The following is a 19,474-nucleotide window of genomic DNA, read 5'->3' on the forward strand; positions in this document are numbered from 1 at the left end:
CAGTGTCCAAATGGACAGACTGCAGTCCCTCCATAACAACCTCTGTCACCCCAGAGTTACTAGGTTTTTCCATTTTATCAAAGCTCAGAACCAACCTTCCTCCATTTACATTGATGATCTTTAAGGAAAGTTATTATCTATGGTTGGAAAATGGATATAATGCAGATCTATGATTTTTAATAGGTATTTAGACAAGCACATGGACAGCACAGGTTTGGAGGATATATACCAAACAGAGACAAATTGACTAAGACAATGACAAAAAACTGCCAGGTCTGTGCCAAATGCACTATCGTACGAGGTCAGGCCGAACTGTTAGCCCCCTGGAAGGTTACGTAGCGGGTCAGTTCCTATCAGTCGCTTCCTTGCATGGCTCGGAGGCTTGGGGCGGGGGGGGGGGGTGGTGCTGGCGTGGTCGTGTACTTCGTCAGGAAGAGGAGAGTGAGAGTGGTCAGGATCACCCGTGTGGCAGGGAGCCAGTGAGAAGGTCGGAGGAGTTTAACTGGGTGGTGTCATGATAATGAATATGTATGAGATGTGCCGGAAGTCACGTGGTATGAGAGAGAGATAAGAGCACAAGCAGGAGAACAAAGAAAACTGGAGAATAAAGCCACTGAGAAGTTTACCTGATAAAACTTGTGTTTAATGTTTTATTAACCACATTTCGGGCCACAAATGTGACAGGTGGTGCTTGGGGAGTTGAAGAATGCAGTGCTGTGTCTAGAGAAGAATAAAAATGGTGACTTCATGATGTGCTGAAAGAAACAAATGAATGTATTCTTTATTTGTTTGTTAGCTGTGTTAAATCAATCCCATTACAGCACCACCATCCACATGAAGGAACACCATTGATTAAGTGAAATGTTAAGCATGTCAAAATTCAATCAATTATTCTACCATTGTTTAGCTTATATTCTACGTAAACATTTTACCATTATGTTCTACCTACTCTTGAAAGTTCAATTGTAGTTTTTACTCATTTTATGGTTATTCCATTGGTGCATCCTGTTCATTTCTATGGGTAGTGTCTAGTTTTACAGTTGACGATGCAAACAAAACAGAAACATTCCAAATGTTTATATTATTGATCAGCAGCCTGAACTGATTAGAGGCAGAAAGTTATTAATGACAACTTTATCAGTACTGCCGCACCTTGAGAGGATTTAAAAAAAGTCACTTAACCTATAGACCTCATATAATTAATTGAATATAAAAATTCAATATATTGCATTTCAAAGGGGTTTGATGAGACATTCATAAAAGTATTACATGTTCAGCGATGGGTAATTTAAAGTCTCGGGAAAGAAGAGCCACATACGTAGCTCGCCAGACTTTCATTGCACTTCCTCTGCACCCACTTGGCCTTGCTCCGCACCAGAGCACACTCAGTTTGCAAACTTGTAGCTGGTGAAATTTGCTTTTTCATCCAGTTTGTAAATGTTACTGGCCTTCCATTTGTCCACATCCATTTTCCAGAACCAACCTCATTGATTAAACCTGCAACACATTTAAAAAAAAATCCATCTTGATGACATTCACACATACATTTCATAACCAATGTCATATAAAGCATCACTAAATCTAGCACTCAAAATCACAACCTTTAATCACATGCTATTCATTAGTTCTCAATGAATTTCATGCAAATACGTTCACAATTCTAGTTGTCTTACAGCTATTAGCATTTCAATGCTCCTTAATGCTGTTAGTCACAGAATTACAGAGAATAGAAACAATTTGTGTCTGGTATATATCCTCCAAACCTGTGCTGTCCATGTGCTTGTCTATTCATCCTTTAAATAATTCATCCTTTAAATAAGCTTTCAATTGATGATATGCAAACATTGTACCATGAGTTATTGCATATTTGTACTTAAACTGTTCAAATTATTTCCCAAAAAACAGTTTTCTATTCTTTTGATTCCTTTTCTCTCCCATTCTCTAAAGGAAAGGTTGTCTATTGTAAAAGGGATTAGCGGATTTTGCATCAGTAGTAATTTTGGTATTTGATAATTTGTTTTTTTTCCTTTCTAAGTGGATCTTCTTCCACCAGCTTTTCATCCCTCTTATAAAGTGTATGTTCTGGTACCTTTTTCCTAATTTTAATCTAGTTCTACCTTAGTCCAGTCTGGTTTTTCCCTTGTCTGGTAGAAATCTGATAAATACCTCAATTGTGCGGCTCTATAATAATTTCTAAAATTTGGTAACGGTAAACCACCTTGATTATACCTCTCTGTTAATTTATCTAACGCTACCCTTGAATTCTTCCCTTTCCACAAGAATTTCCTTATTATTCTCTTTAGTTCCTTAAAGAATTTTTCTGTTGAGGGAATTGGTAATGTTTGAAATAAGTATTGTATCCTTGGGAACACGTTTATTTTAATGCAGTTTACCCTCCCTACCAACGTTAGCGGTAATTATTTCCAATGTTCTAAGTCTTCCTGCAATTTCTTTATTAGTGACTGATAATTTAGTTGGTACAAGTGGCTTAAGTTATTATCTAACCTGATCCCTAGGTATCGCATTGCTTGTGCTTGTCATTTAAATGGTGATTCTTTTTTAAATTCTGTATAGTCTGCGTTACTCATTGGCATCACTTCACTTTTATTTGCATTGATCTTGTACCCTGATATTTCTACATATTCCTTCAATTTCTTATGTAATTCTTTTACTGATACCTCTGGTTCTGTTAGGTATACTATGATGTCATCTGCAAATAAGCTGATTTTATACTCCTTCTCCTTTATTTTTATCCCTTTTATTTTATTTTCTATTCTTCTCAGTTCTGCCAAAGGTTCTATTGCAAAGGCGAACAATGAGGGGGATAGTGGACATCCCTGTCTAGTTGACCTACTTCATTTAAAGTGACTCGATACATGTCCATTTACTGTTACCTTCGCCAACAGTCCATTATACAATGCTTTAATCCAATTAATATATTTTTCTGGTAGATTGAACTTCTGTAATACTTTAAATAAGTAATTCCACTCTACTCTGTCAAAGGCTTTTCCTGTGTCTAGAGCAACAGCCACTATTGGTTTCTTATTTCCTTGAACTACGTGGATTAGATTAACAAGTTTGCAGAAATTGTCCGCTGTTCGTCTTTTCTTAATAAATCCAGTTTGATCTTGTTTTACTATTTTAGGTACACAATTGGCCAATCTGTTTGCTAATAATTTCGCTATTATCTTATAATTGAGTTAAGTAGAGATATTGATCTATATGATCCTGGTGTTAATGGATCCTTCCCCATCTTTGGTATTACTGTAATTATTGCTGTCTTACATGAATCTGACAAGTTCTGTGTTTCTTCTATCTGGTTCATTACTTCCAGGAAAGGAGGAATTAATAACTCTTTAAATGTTTTATAAAACTCTATTGGAAATCCATCCTCTCCTGGTGTTTTATTGTTTGGCAGCTTTTTAAATATATCCTGTACTTCCTCTATTTCAAATTGTTTTATTAGTTTGTTTTGTTCCTCTTCTTGCAATTTCGGCAGTTCAATTTTAGCTAAAATTCCTCTAAATTATCATCTTTCCCCTCGTTCTCAGTTTGATACAATTGTTCATAAAATTCCTTAAAATTTTCATTAATCTCTGTTGGATTATATGTAATTTGTTTGTCCTTTTTCCTTGAAGCCAGTATCGTTCTTTTAGCTTGTTCTGTTTTAAGTTGCCAGGCTAATATTTTGTGTGTTTTTTCTCCAAGTTCGTAATACTTTTGCTTTGTTTTCATTATGTTCTTCTCCACCTTGTACGTTTGTAATGTTTCATATTTAATTTTTTTGTCTGCCAATTCTCTCCTTTTCGTTATATCATCCCTTTTTACTAATTCCTTTTCTATACTTACTATCTCCTTTTCCAACTGCTCTATTTCCCAATTGTAATCCTTTTTCATCTTAGTCACATAACTTATTATCTGCCCTCTAATGAAGGCTTTCATTACGTCCCATAATGTAAATGTCTTTCACTGATCCTGTGTTTATTTCAAAATATGTTTTAATTTGGCATTCAATAAATTCCCTAAATTCCTGTCTTTTAAGAAGCATGCAGTTTAACCTCCACCTATATGCTCTTGGTGGGATGTCCTCCAGTTCTATTGCTAATAATAGGGGTGAATGATCTGATAGTAGTCTAGCTTTATACTCAGTTTTCCTAACTCTCCCTTGAATATGGGCTGACAACAAAAACATATCAATCCTTGAGTAAGTTTTGTGCCTACTCGAATAATATGAAAATTCCTTCTCTCTTGGGTGTTGCCTCCTCCATATATCCATAAGTTTCATTTCCTGCATTGATTTAACCATAAAATTGGATACTTTATTCTTTTTACTTGTCTTTTGTCCAGTTTTATCTAACATTGGGTCCAAATTAAGGTTAAAATCCCCTCCTATCAATATATTTCCTTGTGTGTCTGCAATCTTCAAAAAAATATCCTGCATAAACTTTTGATCCTCCTCATTAGGTGCGTATATAATAAGCAAATTCCAAAAATCTGAGTATATCTGACACTTTATCATTGCATACCTCCCTGCCGGATCTATTATTTCCTCCTCTATTTTGATTGGTACATTTTTGTTAACCAGTATGGCTACACCTCTAGCTTTTGAATTATAGGATGCTGCCATTACGTGTCCTACTCAGTCTCTCTTTAGTTTGTTATGTTCCGCTTCAGTTAGATGCATTTCCTGCACAAATGCTATATCTATTTTTTCCTTCTTCAATAAATTTAGTAGCCTCTTCCTTTTAATTTGGTTATGTATTCCATTAATGTTTATAGTCATATAGTTCAACATGGCCATCTTATACCTTCCATACATCTCTTTCCCACCTCCATCCCCCTTTTCCAGATTTTCATCTCTTAGTTTTGCTCTTATAACACTTAATGTACGACAACACATTTAACAATGTATGACAACATATTTAAGACATAAAGTACCCCTGGAGTTCCCACATCCACTAATACCTTAACCCCAAAAGTTCCCCCATACCCCTTGCCGGGCAACCACAACTCCCCTTTTCATTTGGGTTGCGATCTTGCTCGCAGGGTCAACTGATTTTGCAGTGACGGTTATTCCCCCTCCACCCAGCCCTCTCCAGAAAACTTTTTTAAAACACATATAACAAAGCTCTCTCTCTCTTCCCCACTCCCTTCCTTCCCTTCTCTTTTCCTTCTAGTTCTTGACATATACATTGTATTTACATCTTTATATATACTTTATTGGCATTCTTCATTCTTGTTACATCTCTTCATCTCTTCTCCTGTCCTGCAAACATTCTATGAATTCTTGCACTTTCTCTGGATCCGAGAACAGTCTGTTTTGCTTCCCGGGTATAAAAATTTTAAGCACTGCTGGATGTCTTAATATGAATTTGTAACTTTTTTTCCATAAAGTTGATTTCACTGTATTAAATTCCTTCCTCCTCTTTAAGAGTTCAAAACTTATGTCTGGGTAAAAAAATATTTTTTGACCCTTGTATTCCAATGGTTTATTATCTTCTCTAATTTTATTCCTTGTCCATTCCAATATATTTTCTCTTGTTGAGTATCTCAAAAATTTTACTAAGATGCATCTTGGTTTTTGATATGTCTGTGGTTTTGGAGCTGATGTGCCCTTTCTATTTCCATTTCCATTTCCTTTCTATTTCCATTTCTTCCTGCATTTCTGTCATTCCCAGGACCTTCAGGATCCATCCTTTTATAAATTCCTTCATGTCTGTGCTTTCTTCACCCTCCTTCAGGCCCACTATTTTTATGTTGTTTCGCCTACTATAATTTTCCAACATATGAATTTTCTGAGATAACAACTCATGTGTCTCTAATTTTTTTGTCACTTTCTTCCAATTTTTCTCTTAAGTCATTCACTTCCATTTCTACAGCCATTTCCCGCTCTTCCACACTCTCTATACTCTTTTTCCTATTTCTGTCATTACCAGTTCTAACCTTTGCATTTTATCTGTTCTGTTCATTTTCATTTTAATTGAATTAAGCTCTAATGATAACTATTCTTTTAGTGATCTCATTTGTTCTTCAAAAAAGACTATCTATATTCTGTTCATCAGTTTTACCTTTTATTTCTCTTTGTCCATCAGTTTTACCTTATATTTCTCTGTGAAGATTTTGGTTTTCTTCCTCTTCTTCTGTGTCTGTATCTGTGTTTGTGTCTTCTTCTCTTCTTTGTGTGTGTGTCTCTTCTGTTTTTCCTGATGAGCTGCTTGTATCTCTTTGTCGCTCAAAAATGCGGCACAGACATTCCAGTGAGTGATGGACGCAGTGGGCTGAGACCTGGATAGCACTTTCATCTACCTCGACGATATCCTCGTGGCAAGTAGAACCCGACAGTATAACCTTCAGCACCTCCAAAATCTCTGTAGTCATCTGCAGGAGTTCGGCCTCACCAGCAACTTAGCCAAATGCCAGTTTGGCCTGAACACCACCGACTTCCTGGACCACAGGATTACAAAGGATAGGGCCACACCACTGCCTGACAAGGTAGAGGCCATCCCCAGTTTCCAGAAGCCCAGTACAAACAAAGGTCTGCAAGAGTTCATGGGGGATGATAAACTTTTATCACAGGTTTATCCCAGCAGCTGCCCGAGTGATGCACCCTCTGTTCATCCTGATGTCCGGGAAGAAGGACCTTACCTGGGATGATGAATCCACACGTGTGTTTGTGGAAACCAAAGAAGCCCTGGCCAAAGCTGCACTCCTGACCCACCCCAGACTAAATGCACCCACAGCCCTACAGTTGATGCCTCAGGAACAGCGATTGGTGCAGTCCTGGAGCAGCAGATAGAAGGAAGTTTTACCCACTAGCATTCTTCAGCAAACATCTGCGCCCTGTGAACTAAAGTACAGTACTTTTGATAGAGAGCTGCTGGCACTGTTCTTAGCCATCCTCCACTTCTGGTACTTTCTTGAGGGAAGGGCTTTCATGGACCGCAAACCACTGACTTTTTCCCTGGCTAAAATCTCTGATCCCTGGTCAGCCCGCTAACAGAGACACTTGTCTTACCTCTCAGAGTACACCACCGACGTCCAGCACATCTCAGGCAAAGACAATGTGGTCACGGATGCCTTGTCAAGACACAGCATTAACTCCGTGGTCAACGGTCTGGACTTTGCACAGAAGCAGGATGACGAGATCCTGCAGTACAGGACCGCTGTCACAGTCCTTCGGCTTCAGGACATTCCAGTCGGCACAGGTACGACCACCCTCCTGTGTGACTGTGAGGTAGCCACTGGGCAGGTTCGACCTTTTGTCCCAATGGCATGGAGGTGACGAGTTTTTGACTCCATCCACGGGCTGGTACACCCATCCATCAGGACAACAGTCTGGCTGGTGATCAGCAAATACGTGTGGCATGGATTGCAGAAACAAGTCCGGGAGTGGGCCAAGACATGTACACAGTGCCAAACATCTAAAGTGCAGCAACACACCAAGGTCCCTTCACAGCCTTTTGAGCCAATGGAACGCAGCAGGTTTGACCACATTTACATGGACATAGTGGGACCCTTGCCAGTCTCTCAGGATTTCTGCTACCTGTTCACTGTGGTCAACCGCTTCACCTGGTGGCCAGAAGCAATCCCCCTGGCTGACACATCCTCTAGGTCCTGTGCCAAAGCACTCCTCCTGTCCTGGATTGTAAGATTCGGACTGCCACAGCACATCACTTCTGACCGAGGCGCACAGTTCACCTCCAGTTTGTGGACTGATATTGTCAAACTGTGGGGCATCCAGCTATACCATACAACAACATGCCAATGGCATGGTGGATTGTTTCCACAGGCACCTCAAGACCACCCTCATGACCAGACTCAAGGGACCCAACTGGGTGGACGAGCTACCATGGGCACTACTGGGCATCCGAACAGCACCAAAAGAAGACCTCCACACATCCTCCACTGAACTCTTCTACAGAGCCCCCCTCACGGTTCCTGGGGATTTCATTCCACAGGCCAGAGGATAGCAGGAGGAGACAACCACCTTCCTTGACAGGCTGTGCGAAATGGTTGGTAACCTGGCTCCGATCCTACCCTTCAGACATGGACAAGCCAAGACCAACATCCCTAAAGAACTCAAGGACTGTGAGTACAAGTTTGTATGCAGAGGACCCCACTGTTCACCACTGCAGAAGCCATACAAAGGTTCCTTTCAAGTCATCCGGATCAATGGAGCCAACTTCAAGCTGGACATTGGTGGTAAACCAAAGGTCTTCACGACAGATAGACTCAAGTCTGCCCACACAGACCCAGCAGAACCTGTGGAGACACCAATACCTCAACGCAGAGGCAGACTCTAAAAGGCTTTGGGGACTATACCTACGGACACTATAGACTGTAACGTCCATTCTGGAGGTGGGGGGGTGTCATGTGGCGGCCCGCAATTGTGGAGATCAGGCCGGCACATCGCGCAGCAGCAGACGCGGACAGAAATCGCTAAAGCAACTCCCAGGACAACGAACCGTCAGGGGTAGAAGCTGGGGCAGCATCAAACCAACAGCCCTAAAATGGCATTGGTCAAGTTGTCAGCTAACTCAGCAGAAACGGGCCGGAGAAGGGCCTTCATATGCATGGATGTTCCCACCCGCTATTGTTATTCATATGAATGACTCAGTCAATCAGCAAAAACGGCGGGAACTTGAACAGTTTAAAAGCAGCCTTAATAAAGGAGTGAGCTTAACTTGCCACACTGTATGTATGTTTCTTTGTAGCAGTCGGCTACAATTTATTCTATTCAACACATCAGATGATGAAATATGACAAAACTCAAATGCTTCCCAGTTGATGATTTGGACCAGGTTTTGGGTAGTATACTGTAGTTATGTTTGTCAGGAAGATAGATGCACGGCCAGGCTGAGCATTTAAAAACTTATGGTAGTTTGATGAGAGTGCAATTTTCTTTTCCACTTCAGAAACTCTAGGTCAGAGATATACTTTTGGTTTATGTTCCTTAATATGTGCAAAAATATCAATTGCCAGCTATACACACTGCTCAACCCACAGTTGAAGTTAACATTTTAAGGAGTGAGGCAAGTATGACCAATGGGCATACATGGGTGTGTGTTTAATTGTAGAAAGGATGATATTTTTCTTGTTTTGACTTTACCTTATTTTACAGAGTTGTTTATTCGGTGAGTTATGCAGTTGAAATTATGTTTTAATTTGTGGTTTTGACTGGAGATATCTTTTATTTTGATAGCCAAACTAAAATCAGCTTATGCCAAATACAAAAGTTGGCCTGCAGCCAGATTTTTGATGCTGCATGTTGTAATGGATAAATATTGGGAGGAATTTGGTAAGATACATACATACACATATTTTAAAACAGATCTTATTTGAAATACTAAGAATTCATATTCAATAACATTGCAGAAACTTTGGAGAATGATATGCACATTTCACAAGTAGGTGCTAATTGAAATTACATCATGAAATTAATAGACCATTGTTTGGAATTGGAGACAGACTGGCTGGTTGGATAACTACAAGGCTTCTGACCTTTCTGCAAAATGCTCACAGAAGGGTTACTCCTGGGTTTTGTTTACCTAAGACAACAGCTTGAACAAGAAGGATAACTCCTGTTGTTTGCTGAAGAAGGTGGTGTTTTTTGCAAGTGAGAGAGTCACATGGGCTTCCTGGCAGTTGGAGAGAGAGAGAAGGAGAGGAGACAAGCTCTCTCAGCCAGTGTGTGTGATACTGAAAGCAGCTGAACAGTGCAAGCCAGGAGAAGTTGGTTGGAAACAGAAAGTTCAAGAGTGTGATGGCTGAAAGTGCTATCTGTCTGATGTTTCTCTTGGAATATTTGGAAAAGAAAGGAACTCTGTGATAGCCTGAAAGAAAGAGGTTACCATTTGGAAAATCCTGATGGGGAAAGTTTCATTAGCGAGACATTGAGGTGACTAATGGTGGTATCTCAGTTGTGGACATCCTGGAACAACAGATATCTCTCTGCAAACCTCCAAAGAACCTTCCTGAGTGGTAAACATTTACCTTTCAAGCACCAAAGTCTGGTGAACTTTATACATGTTAAATTCTGTGCACAGTGTAAGAATTGCCTACAACCAGTGAACTTGGAAGAATGAGAAGTGAGATTGAATTGTGAACCAAAGAACTTTTCTTAAATTCACACACACATTACATACACGTGTACTTAGAATTAGAAGGGGGTTAAGGTTAGTTAAGTTAATAGAGATAAGTTAAAGTTTGATTCTGTTTTCATGTTTAAAGATAATTAAAAACAAATTTTGCTTAAGTAACTACTTGTCTTGGTGAATGTCTATTGCTGCTGGGTTTTGGGATCCTTTGGGCTCTTAACAATGTCCAATGTATTGCCATTATACTCTTTAGACACAAGATCGCTGCATCTGAAATTCTCCACATGTACATACCAATCCAGAATGGCCGTTTCCTGGCAAAGTTCCAAAGCCATTTTAGTTCCTTCTTGGAATGTACACTGACTAAGTTAGCACTAAACCTAAATACAGAGAAAAACATTAGAAAGTCGCAGTTGAAGATGTTATAATTCATTTTGTAACAAGGGCAGAACAGTAAGACAATTAAATTACAGTAAGAAGCAAAATATGTTTTAAAATAGCTGTAAATATAAATTGTATACCCAGAATGTAGTACTTGATCTTCATTTTTGCTGTTTTGGTTATGCTAGATTCGGGACTGTTTTGAATAGTGTATGATGTGGAAAGGTTTTAATTTACATGACATCAGGTGCTTTCTCATCAGATTTGCCTATTTTAAATCTATTTTCACAGAACTATGGAAACTAATTTCTATACACCAATGTTGTGCAAGAAACAAGATCCGTTTTAATGAAGTTATTTGAGATAAAAGTAATTGGGAGTACTCAAGGGAGAATACCCCTTTTCATCATTTATTACCATAGACCTGAGAGAGGACACAGGGCCATGGTTTAAGTCTCAAAACTTCCAACAGTAAAATACTTTCCACCTTAACATAACATAACGTAACAATTACAGCACGGAAACAGGCCATTAGGCCCTTCTAGTCTGCACCGAACCAAACACCCCTTTCTAGTCCCACCTCCCTGCACAATGCCCATAACCCTCCATCTTCTTCTCATCCATATACCTGTCCAACCTTTTCTTAAATAATACAATTGACTCCGCCGCCACTATTTCTCCTGGAAGCTCATTCCACACCGCTACCACTCTCTGAGTAAAGAAGTTCCCCCTCATGTTACCTCTAAACGTCTGCCCCTTAATTCTTAACTCATGTCCTCTTGTTTTAATCTTTCCTCCTCTTAACGGAAATAGTCTATCCACATCCACTCTGTCTATCCCTTTCATAATCTTAAATACTTCTATCAAATCCCCTCTCAACCTTCTACGCTCCAAAGAATAAAGACCTAATCTGTCCAATCTCTCCCTATACTCTAGATACTTAAACTCAGGTAACATTCTGGTAAACCTTCTCTGCACGCTCTCCACTCTGTTTATATCCTTCCTATAACTAGGCGACCAGAACTGCACACAGAACTCCAAATTAGGCCGCACCAACGTCTTATACAATCTCAACATCACCTCCCAACTCCTATATTCCATGCAATGATTGATAAAGGCCAGCATACTAAAAGCCTTCTTCACCACCCTATTCACGTGAGTTTCTACCTTCAGGGAACAATGTACCGTTACTCCTAAATCTTTCTGCTCTTCTGTATTCATCAATGCTCTCCCATTTATCACGTATGTCCTATTCTGATTCTTCTTACCAAAATGAAGCACCTCACACTTATCAGCATTAAATTCCATCTGCCATTTTTCAGCCCACTTTTCTAAGCAGCCCAAATCCCTCTGCAATCCTTGAAAACCTTCTTCATTATCCACTATTCCACCTATCTTAGTATCGTCTGCATATTTACTAATCCAATTCACCACCCCATCATCTGGATCATTAATGTATATAACGAACAACAATGGGCCCAATACAGATCCTTGAGGCACACCACTGGTCACCGGCCTCCAACCTGACAGACAATTATCCACTACCACTCTCTGGCCTCTCCCTTTCAGCCAATGTTCAATCCATTTGACTATCTCAAAATTTATACCTAAAGACTGCACCTTCCTAACTAACCTTCCATGTGGTACCTTATCGAAGGCCTTACTGAAGTCCATATAGACAACATCCACTGCGCTACCCTCATCCACATTCCTAGTCACCTCTTCAAAAAATTCAATCAGATTGGTCAAACATGACCTTCCTCCCACAAATCCATGTTGTGTGCTCCTGATCAGACCCTGTCTATCCAGATGTTTATAAGTACTATCTCTAAGAATTTTCTCCATTAATTTACCTACCACAGACGTCAAACTTACAGGCCGATAGTTGCCAGGCTTCCTGCTTGAACCCTTTTTAAATAACGGAACCACATGCACAATGCGCCAATCCTCCAGCACTATCCCCATATCTAATGACATTTGGAAAATTACCACCAGAGCCTCTGCTATTTCCTCCTTCACTTCTCTCAATGTCCTGGGGAAGATCCCGTCTGGTCCCGGAGACTTATCCACCTTTATATTCTTCAAAAGCCTTAAAACTACACCTTTTGTAATCTCTATATTCCCCATATTTACCCAATTTGCTTTTTTTTATCTCACATCTCCCAATATCCTTCTCCTTAGTGAATACCAAAGAAAAGAAACTGTTCAATATCTCCCCCATTTCTCTAGGCTCCACACACAATTTTCCGCTCTGATTTTCTAAGGGACCAATTTTGTCTCTAGCTTTCCTCTTACCATTAACATATTTGTAGAACTCTTTTGGATTAGTTTTCACCCTGCTTGCCATAGTTTCCTCATACCTTCTTTTAGCTTTCCTAATTCCTCTCTTAAGATTCCTCTTACATTCAATGTATCTTTCAAACATCTCCTTAACTCCATGCTTCTTATATCTAATGTACGCCTCCCTTTTTCTTCAAACCAAGTTTCCAATATTCCTTGAAAACCACGGCTCTCTCAAACCTTTTGCCCCTCCTTTTAACCTAACAGGAACATAAAGCTTTTGCACTCTCAAAATCTGATCTTTTAAAGACTTCCATCTCTCTACTACATCCTGCCCATAAAACAAATTGTCCCAATGCACACCCTGTGTGCATTGGGACAAAAACACCTTTTGTGTTTTAGGCATTGAAAGTAGTTCAATAAAGATAGGACTGCTATTTAGCAGTGTATCCACCTAAATAAGGCTCTATTTTTTTTTAAGATAATACCCTCTTGTTCTTGGATATTTTTCTTTTTTTATTATTTCAGCTGTCTTTTTTCTCCATTCAGCATATCCTAGCTATGCTTGAACTACTTATCAAAACAATTGTTATATCCTTTTATCTTGGTGCTGAAATCAAGACTGATTATTATCAGATTCTATCAGAAGTCATTGATCTTTGGGAGATCAAAACAGTGAAAGGTCAAACCTTATGGAATGTTCTTGGTTCTACACTCAATCAACTTCAAAAATCTGGATGAACTCAGCCTTTGCTTTAGGATTTATCTTTTCTCTTTTTTTTATTTGTGGTTCAAAAATTATGGCAGCTAGGTAAGTATACCTTCATTATTTGGTAGTAAAGTTTGGAAATTAGCTAACATTTTCGACCTGTTTAGCAAGAAAGTAATTTTGAATGGTTTCTATGTGACAACAACAATACTGAAATGCTATTAGAAGCTGTAATATGCTATTAATGCAATTCACTTTGTATAGCAATATCCTTGTAATCTAACACAGTTTTCTAGCAATGGAGCTGCAACACCCATTGTGAAATAGTTTTTGTCAGATCTATGTTAGAATACAGTGCCCATTAGTCTCAATCTCATGTTCTTCGATTTCCGATGGCTTACTTACTGTGTAGAAACATAGAAGGGAGCAGGAGTAGGTCATTTGACCCTTCGAGCCTGCTCTGCCATTCAACGAGATCATGGCTGATCTTAAAGTTCAGTACCCCGTCCCCGCCTTCTCTCCATAACCTTTAATACCCTTATACTGAATTTAATACCCTTATACTGAATGGTGGACAAGATGATGGCAACTTTATTTGGAAATTGATAGCCATAACTCACCTTTGTCTGCAGGCTATTTCAGCTCCTTCCCAGGTTTCATTTCTCTCAGGATTCAGAAGATAACAATGCTTCTTGTGAAGGGTCCAGCCTGAAGGACATTCCATTTGCTGATTACCCTGCAAAGGCACAAAATTATAATTTTTCCATAGCAAGGGATTTCTTCCAATATGTTACAGTTTGAGGATACAAATTTCTTCTTTTTAAATGCAGTTCAGGAGCCAAACTAACAAACCCATGGTTCAAACCTGTCTTCTGTTCTGAGTTAGTGGCTTTCAACTGAGACTCAAGACTAAAGCATCCCAATTATTCGAGGCCTCTGAAGCTAAGGAAGGAAATTGCTATCCTGCTTACTATCCAGTGGTCCTTACTACAAAATGTGACTGCTTGGACATCAGAAATAGACAATTAGATTCAGTTGTAATGCATTCTGTGTGGTTACATTTAACTATCATTTAATGTCTGGACTGATACACAAGGAAAAATCACTCAAAGATCCAGAGGGCTCCGAGTCATACCACTTTCATTATATTGTTGTCTGAGCCTCTATGAGAAAAGGAGGACAAATAGAAGAAAATATTTCAACTTTGTAGTTGAAGAAAATCAATTTTTTAATCCATAGTGATTTAATTTGCTGCTTTATTTTCAAAACCAAATCCATTATTTTAAGCCCACTTATAATTGCGTTGTAGACTTGTGATAGTACAGACCTATCACCAATGTATATAGTTACAGTTCATCCGCCAACGCCGCCACAACAGCACCTCCGGGAGTACCTCCAACCTGCTCCTCCAGCGCTGACTACGTCTATGACGTCATCCCGTTGCAACGGGATGACGTCAACACGCGGAATTTCCGTCAACAGGATCAGAGGCTGCTTCTATAACACTAAACCAGCAATGCTCTCATCCTCTCACTATAGCAATGGATCTGATTAAAGTGCATGGACACTACACCAACTGATTATTTGACTCTGGGTCAACTGACAGTTTTATCCGGCCAGACCTGGCCCTCCGTTGCGGACTTGACATTATCCCCACTACCCAGAGGATCTCATTAGCGACGAGGTCGCACTTGACCGGGATAAAGGGGTATTGCATCACCACGCTGGAAGTACAGGGCGTAACGGTCATCCACTTCAAATTATTCATCCTTCCCCAATTTTGCGCCCCAGTGTTGCTGGGATTAGACTTTCAGTGTCAGTTTCGAAGGGTATCCCTACACTTTGGGGGACCGGCATGGCTCACCGTCCCTGGCCCCGTCCTTTTGTGAAGCCATGTCCGGCACTCAAAGAACGACCCCTTGGTCGACTGAGTAACTCTACTCCACGCGAACCCGCATTACGCCTATGTTGAGTTCCCAGACGGGCGGGAGGACACTGTTTCGGTGCGGGACCTAGCTCAGGACGCGGTAGGCCCAACAACCCCCCCCAACTCAACCTTCCCCAACTCTTTATTCCCCAGGCCCCGTGCTGGAACAGAATGACCAACAGCACCCCAACGACCCGGGCCATCCTGACGACAACACAGCTGGGGAATTGAGCGAAGGAGTGGTCGCACCCAACAAGCCCGCTGGCGACACCACTCCAGCGACCCCAATCCTGGCACCACGGCGGTCAGACCCCCTGACCGCTACAGTCCTTAACCTACCCATTCCTTCCCTTCTCCCTTTTCAGCCCTTCCACCCCAGGGTCAGTTCTCCAAGAAGGGGTGAATGTGATAGTACAGATCTATCACCAATGTATATAATGACAGTATCTAGAGTATGTAATGACTGTGCTTACAGCGATTGGCTGAGAGCTTAGCCACACCTTTTGTCTGGGCCTTAAAGGGTTGTGTCTCTAGCCAGGTCAGATCATTCCAGACTGTTTGGCCAACTGTGAAGAGCTTCTGTCTTTTGCTAATAAAAGCCTTGGTTTGGATCAACAAGTCTTTGGTTCTTTCGACGAGCTCTACGAGACTGATTTTAATATTCTACTTGATTGTATTTTTATTTCCGTACCTGAGGAATTATTTGATGCACATGACTGAAAAAAACAGTCACTGTGAATGATGAACCTGATATGCAAATACAAATTAGAAATGCAAAACTGATTCAGCCATTCAATTTGACACTTATGATGGATACTATGACTCAAGTCATTGTTTCAGATCAGCTCACCAGGTATTTCTGCTGATGGCCTTGCTGAGCCATCTCTCTCTCATGGTTGTGGAATTATAAAATTATGATCATTTGATTATATATAGAAACATGAAATAATAGGCTGAGGAGAAGGCTGCAACATCATTCAACAAAATCATGGCTGATGGTACAGTTTCAGTAGCCTTATACCTGCTTTCTCTTCCCCGTCCCTTTAGCCACATCCAACACTCGTGACTACATCTAATAAACTGACCTCAGCCATTTTCTGTGGCAGGGAGATCCACAAATTCACAACTGAGTGAAAATATTTCTCTTAATCTCTGTACTAAATGGATTGCTTTTATCTTTAGACCATGACCCCTTGTTCTGGACTTCATCACTGGGAAACTTCTTCCTGCATTCCTCAGAATTTTGGGCGTCTCCCTCTCATTTTCCCAAATTATTATGAGTATTACCTTCATCTATCCAGTCTTCATTCATTCCAGGAATCAGTTGGGTAAATCTTTGCTCCACTCCCTCAATAGCAAAAGTGTCCTTCCTCCTGAGGAGACCAAAGCTGCACACAACTCAAGGTGTGGCCTCTCCAATGCCCTATACAACTGCAGTAAGTCCTCCTGCTTTGATGTTCAAAACCTTGTGCACACAGAGGTCTCATAGCACAACTTCCTTTCCCTAATCTCTAGCTCCTCTGTCTTCCTATTACACTTCATCTACATTACATCAGCCATACATTTGCCCATTCTCATAATCTTCAGACTCTTGGAATCTTCCTCACAGTTCACACTGCCACCCAACTTAGTGTCCTCCGCAAGTTTAGAGAGATTATATAAAATTCTTTTTGAACATTTTATTTATCATTGTAGAGCTCGTCGAAAGAATCAAAGACTTGTTGATCCAAACCAAGGCTTTTATTAGCAAAAGACAAGAGCTCTTCACAGGTGGCCGACCAGTCCGGAATGATCCGACCTGGCTAGGGACACAACCCTTTAAGGCCCAGACAATAGGCGTGGCTTAGCTCTCAGCCAATCACTGAAAGCACAGTCGAGATACAGTAACTATATACACTATGTACATTGGTGATAGATCTGTACTATCACAATCATTTGTATCAAAAAGGAATAATTCAATAATATAGCAATTATCATGTCATACACAATGATACAATTTTGAATTTTTTTTCTCCCAACCCCCCCCCCCCCCCAGAAAGAATAACTCTCAGTTATTAGCATATATACTATTCATTGATTATTTTAATTGAGAGGGGTAGGTGAAGTGGATAAGGTGGATGGAATTTTATTCATAAAATCCATAAATATGGTTTCCAAATTCTATAAAAAATTTCTAATTTTCTTAGACTATATGTAATTTTTTTTCAAAATCTATACAATTTTGCATTTCATATAATACATTTTCCATTTTCAATGTTACTGCTATACATTTCTTTGCAGTCGCTACTGCTATACTTAATTTCTTTTTCTTGGTATTTATCCAATTTAATTTTTATATCTTTTTCATATATATTCCCAAGTAAAAATATTATTGGATCTTTTTGTACCTTTGCCTTAATAATTTGCCCTTATACTACACTCAAATCATTCCAAAACCTTTCCACTTTTTCACAGGACCATACCGAATGTAAAAAGTCCCTCTTTCTTTAGTACGTTGAAAACATTTATCAGAATAATTAGAATTAAGTCCATTTAATTTATATGGAGTATTATATAATTGATGAAGAAAATTATATCTAGCATTAACTGTATTTATAACAATCTCTTGGCACAATTTGGCCATATTTCCTCTTGAATTGGTATGTTTAGATCTTTCTTCCATTGTAATTTTGATTTATATAAATCTTTTTTCCTTGTAGTTTCTTGTAATTTTATATATTAATATCAATATTTTATATATTAATATTGAAATTTAATTGTATCTTCAAATTGACTTTGTTCTGGGAGTCTCAAATCTTTTCCTAATTTCTTTTTTTTAAACAATTTTAATTAGTGATATGCAAAAATTGTATTATTTTGTCTATTATATTTATCTTTTAATTGCTCAAAAGTTAAAAAAGAATGATCCACAAAAACAACTTTGAACCGCTGTGTACCTTTACTGTACCCAACTATCAAATAAAGAATTAGTCAAAGAAAAGGAATAAGTTGATTTTGTTTTAACATTCTTAATTCCTCTCTCCATATGAATTCCATTCCATATTTTAACATAACATAACAATTACAGCACGGAAACAGGCCATTAGGCCCTTCTAGTCCGCACCGAACCAAACACTCCTCTCTAGTCCCACCTACCTGCACAATGACCATAACCCTCCACCTTCTTCTCATCCATATATCTGTCCAGCTTTTTCTTAAATAATAAAATTGACTCTGCCGCCACTATTTCTCCCGGAAGCTCATTCCACACCGCTACCACTCTCTGAGTAAAGAAGTTCCCCCTCATGTTACCTCTAAACCTCTGCCCCTTAACTCTTAACTCATGTCCTCTTGTTTCAATCTCTCCTACTCTTAACGGAAATAGTCTATCCACATCCACTCTGTCTATCCCTTTCATACTCTTAAATACCTCTATCAAATCCCCTCTCAACCATCTACGCTCCAAAGAATAAAGACCTAATCTGCCCAATCTCTCCCTGTACTCTAGATGCTTAAACCCAGGTAACATTCTGGTAAATCTTCTCTGCACTCTCTCCACTCTGTTTATATCCTTCCTATAATTAGGCGACCAGAACTGCACACAGAACTCCAAATTAGGCCGCACCAACGTCTTATACAATCTCAACATCACCTCCCAACTCCTATATTCCATGCAATGATTGATAAAGGCCAGCATACTAAAAGCCTTCTTCACCACCCTATTCACGTGAGTTTCTACCTTCAGGGAACAATGTACCGTTACTCCTAAATCTTTCTGCTCTTCTGTATTCATCAATGCTCTCCCATTTACCACGTATGTCTTGTTCTGATTATTCTTACCAAAATGAAGCACCTCACACTTATCAGCATTAAATTCCATCTGCCATTTTTCAGTCCACTTTTCTAAGCAGCCCAAATCCCTCTGCAATCCTTGAAAACCTTCTTCATTATCCACTATTCCACCTATCTTAGTATCGTCTGCATATTTACTAATCCAATTCACCACCCCATCATCTAGATCATTAATATATATAACGAACAATAATGAGCCCAATACAGATCCCTGAGGCACACCACTGGTCACTGGCCTCCAACCTGACA

At 39.5% G+C, this 19,474-nt stretch overlaps 1 protein-coding gene across 1 annotated transcript in view; it reads right to left on the reverse strand.

Moving 5' to 3' along the window:
- Positions 1-426: 426 nt before the first annotated feature.
- Positions 427-19,474, reverse strand: part of frem1b (Fras1 related extracellular matrix 1b) — a 213,661-nt gene continuing 194,613 nt past the window's right edge. Inside the window, exons 33-35 of the mRNA XM_069938520.1 lie at positions 14,088-14,203; positions 10,392-10,477; positions 427-1,497 (exon numbers count right to left, since the gene is read on the reverse strand). Of these exons, the coding sequence (XP_069794621.1) occupies positions 1,289-1,497; positions 10,392-10,477; positions 14,088-14,203 (411 nt within the window). The 3' untranslated portion in view covers positions 427-1,288. The remainder of the gene's footprint in view (positions 1,498-10,391; positions 10,478-14,087; positions 14,204-19,474) is intronic.

Source organism: Narcine bancroftii, chromosome 5 (assembly GCF_036971445.1).
Source record: "Narcine bancroftii isolate sNarBan1 chromosome 5, sNarBan1.hap1, whole genome shotgun sequence".
NCBI lineage: Eukaryota > Metazoa > Chordata > Chondrichthyes > Torpediniformes > Narcinidae > Narcine > Narcine bancroftii.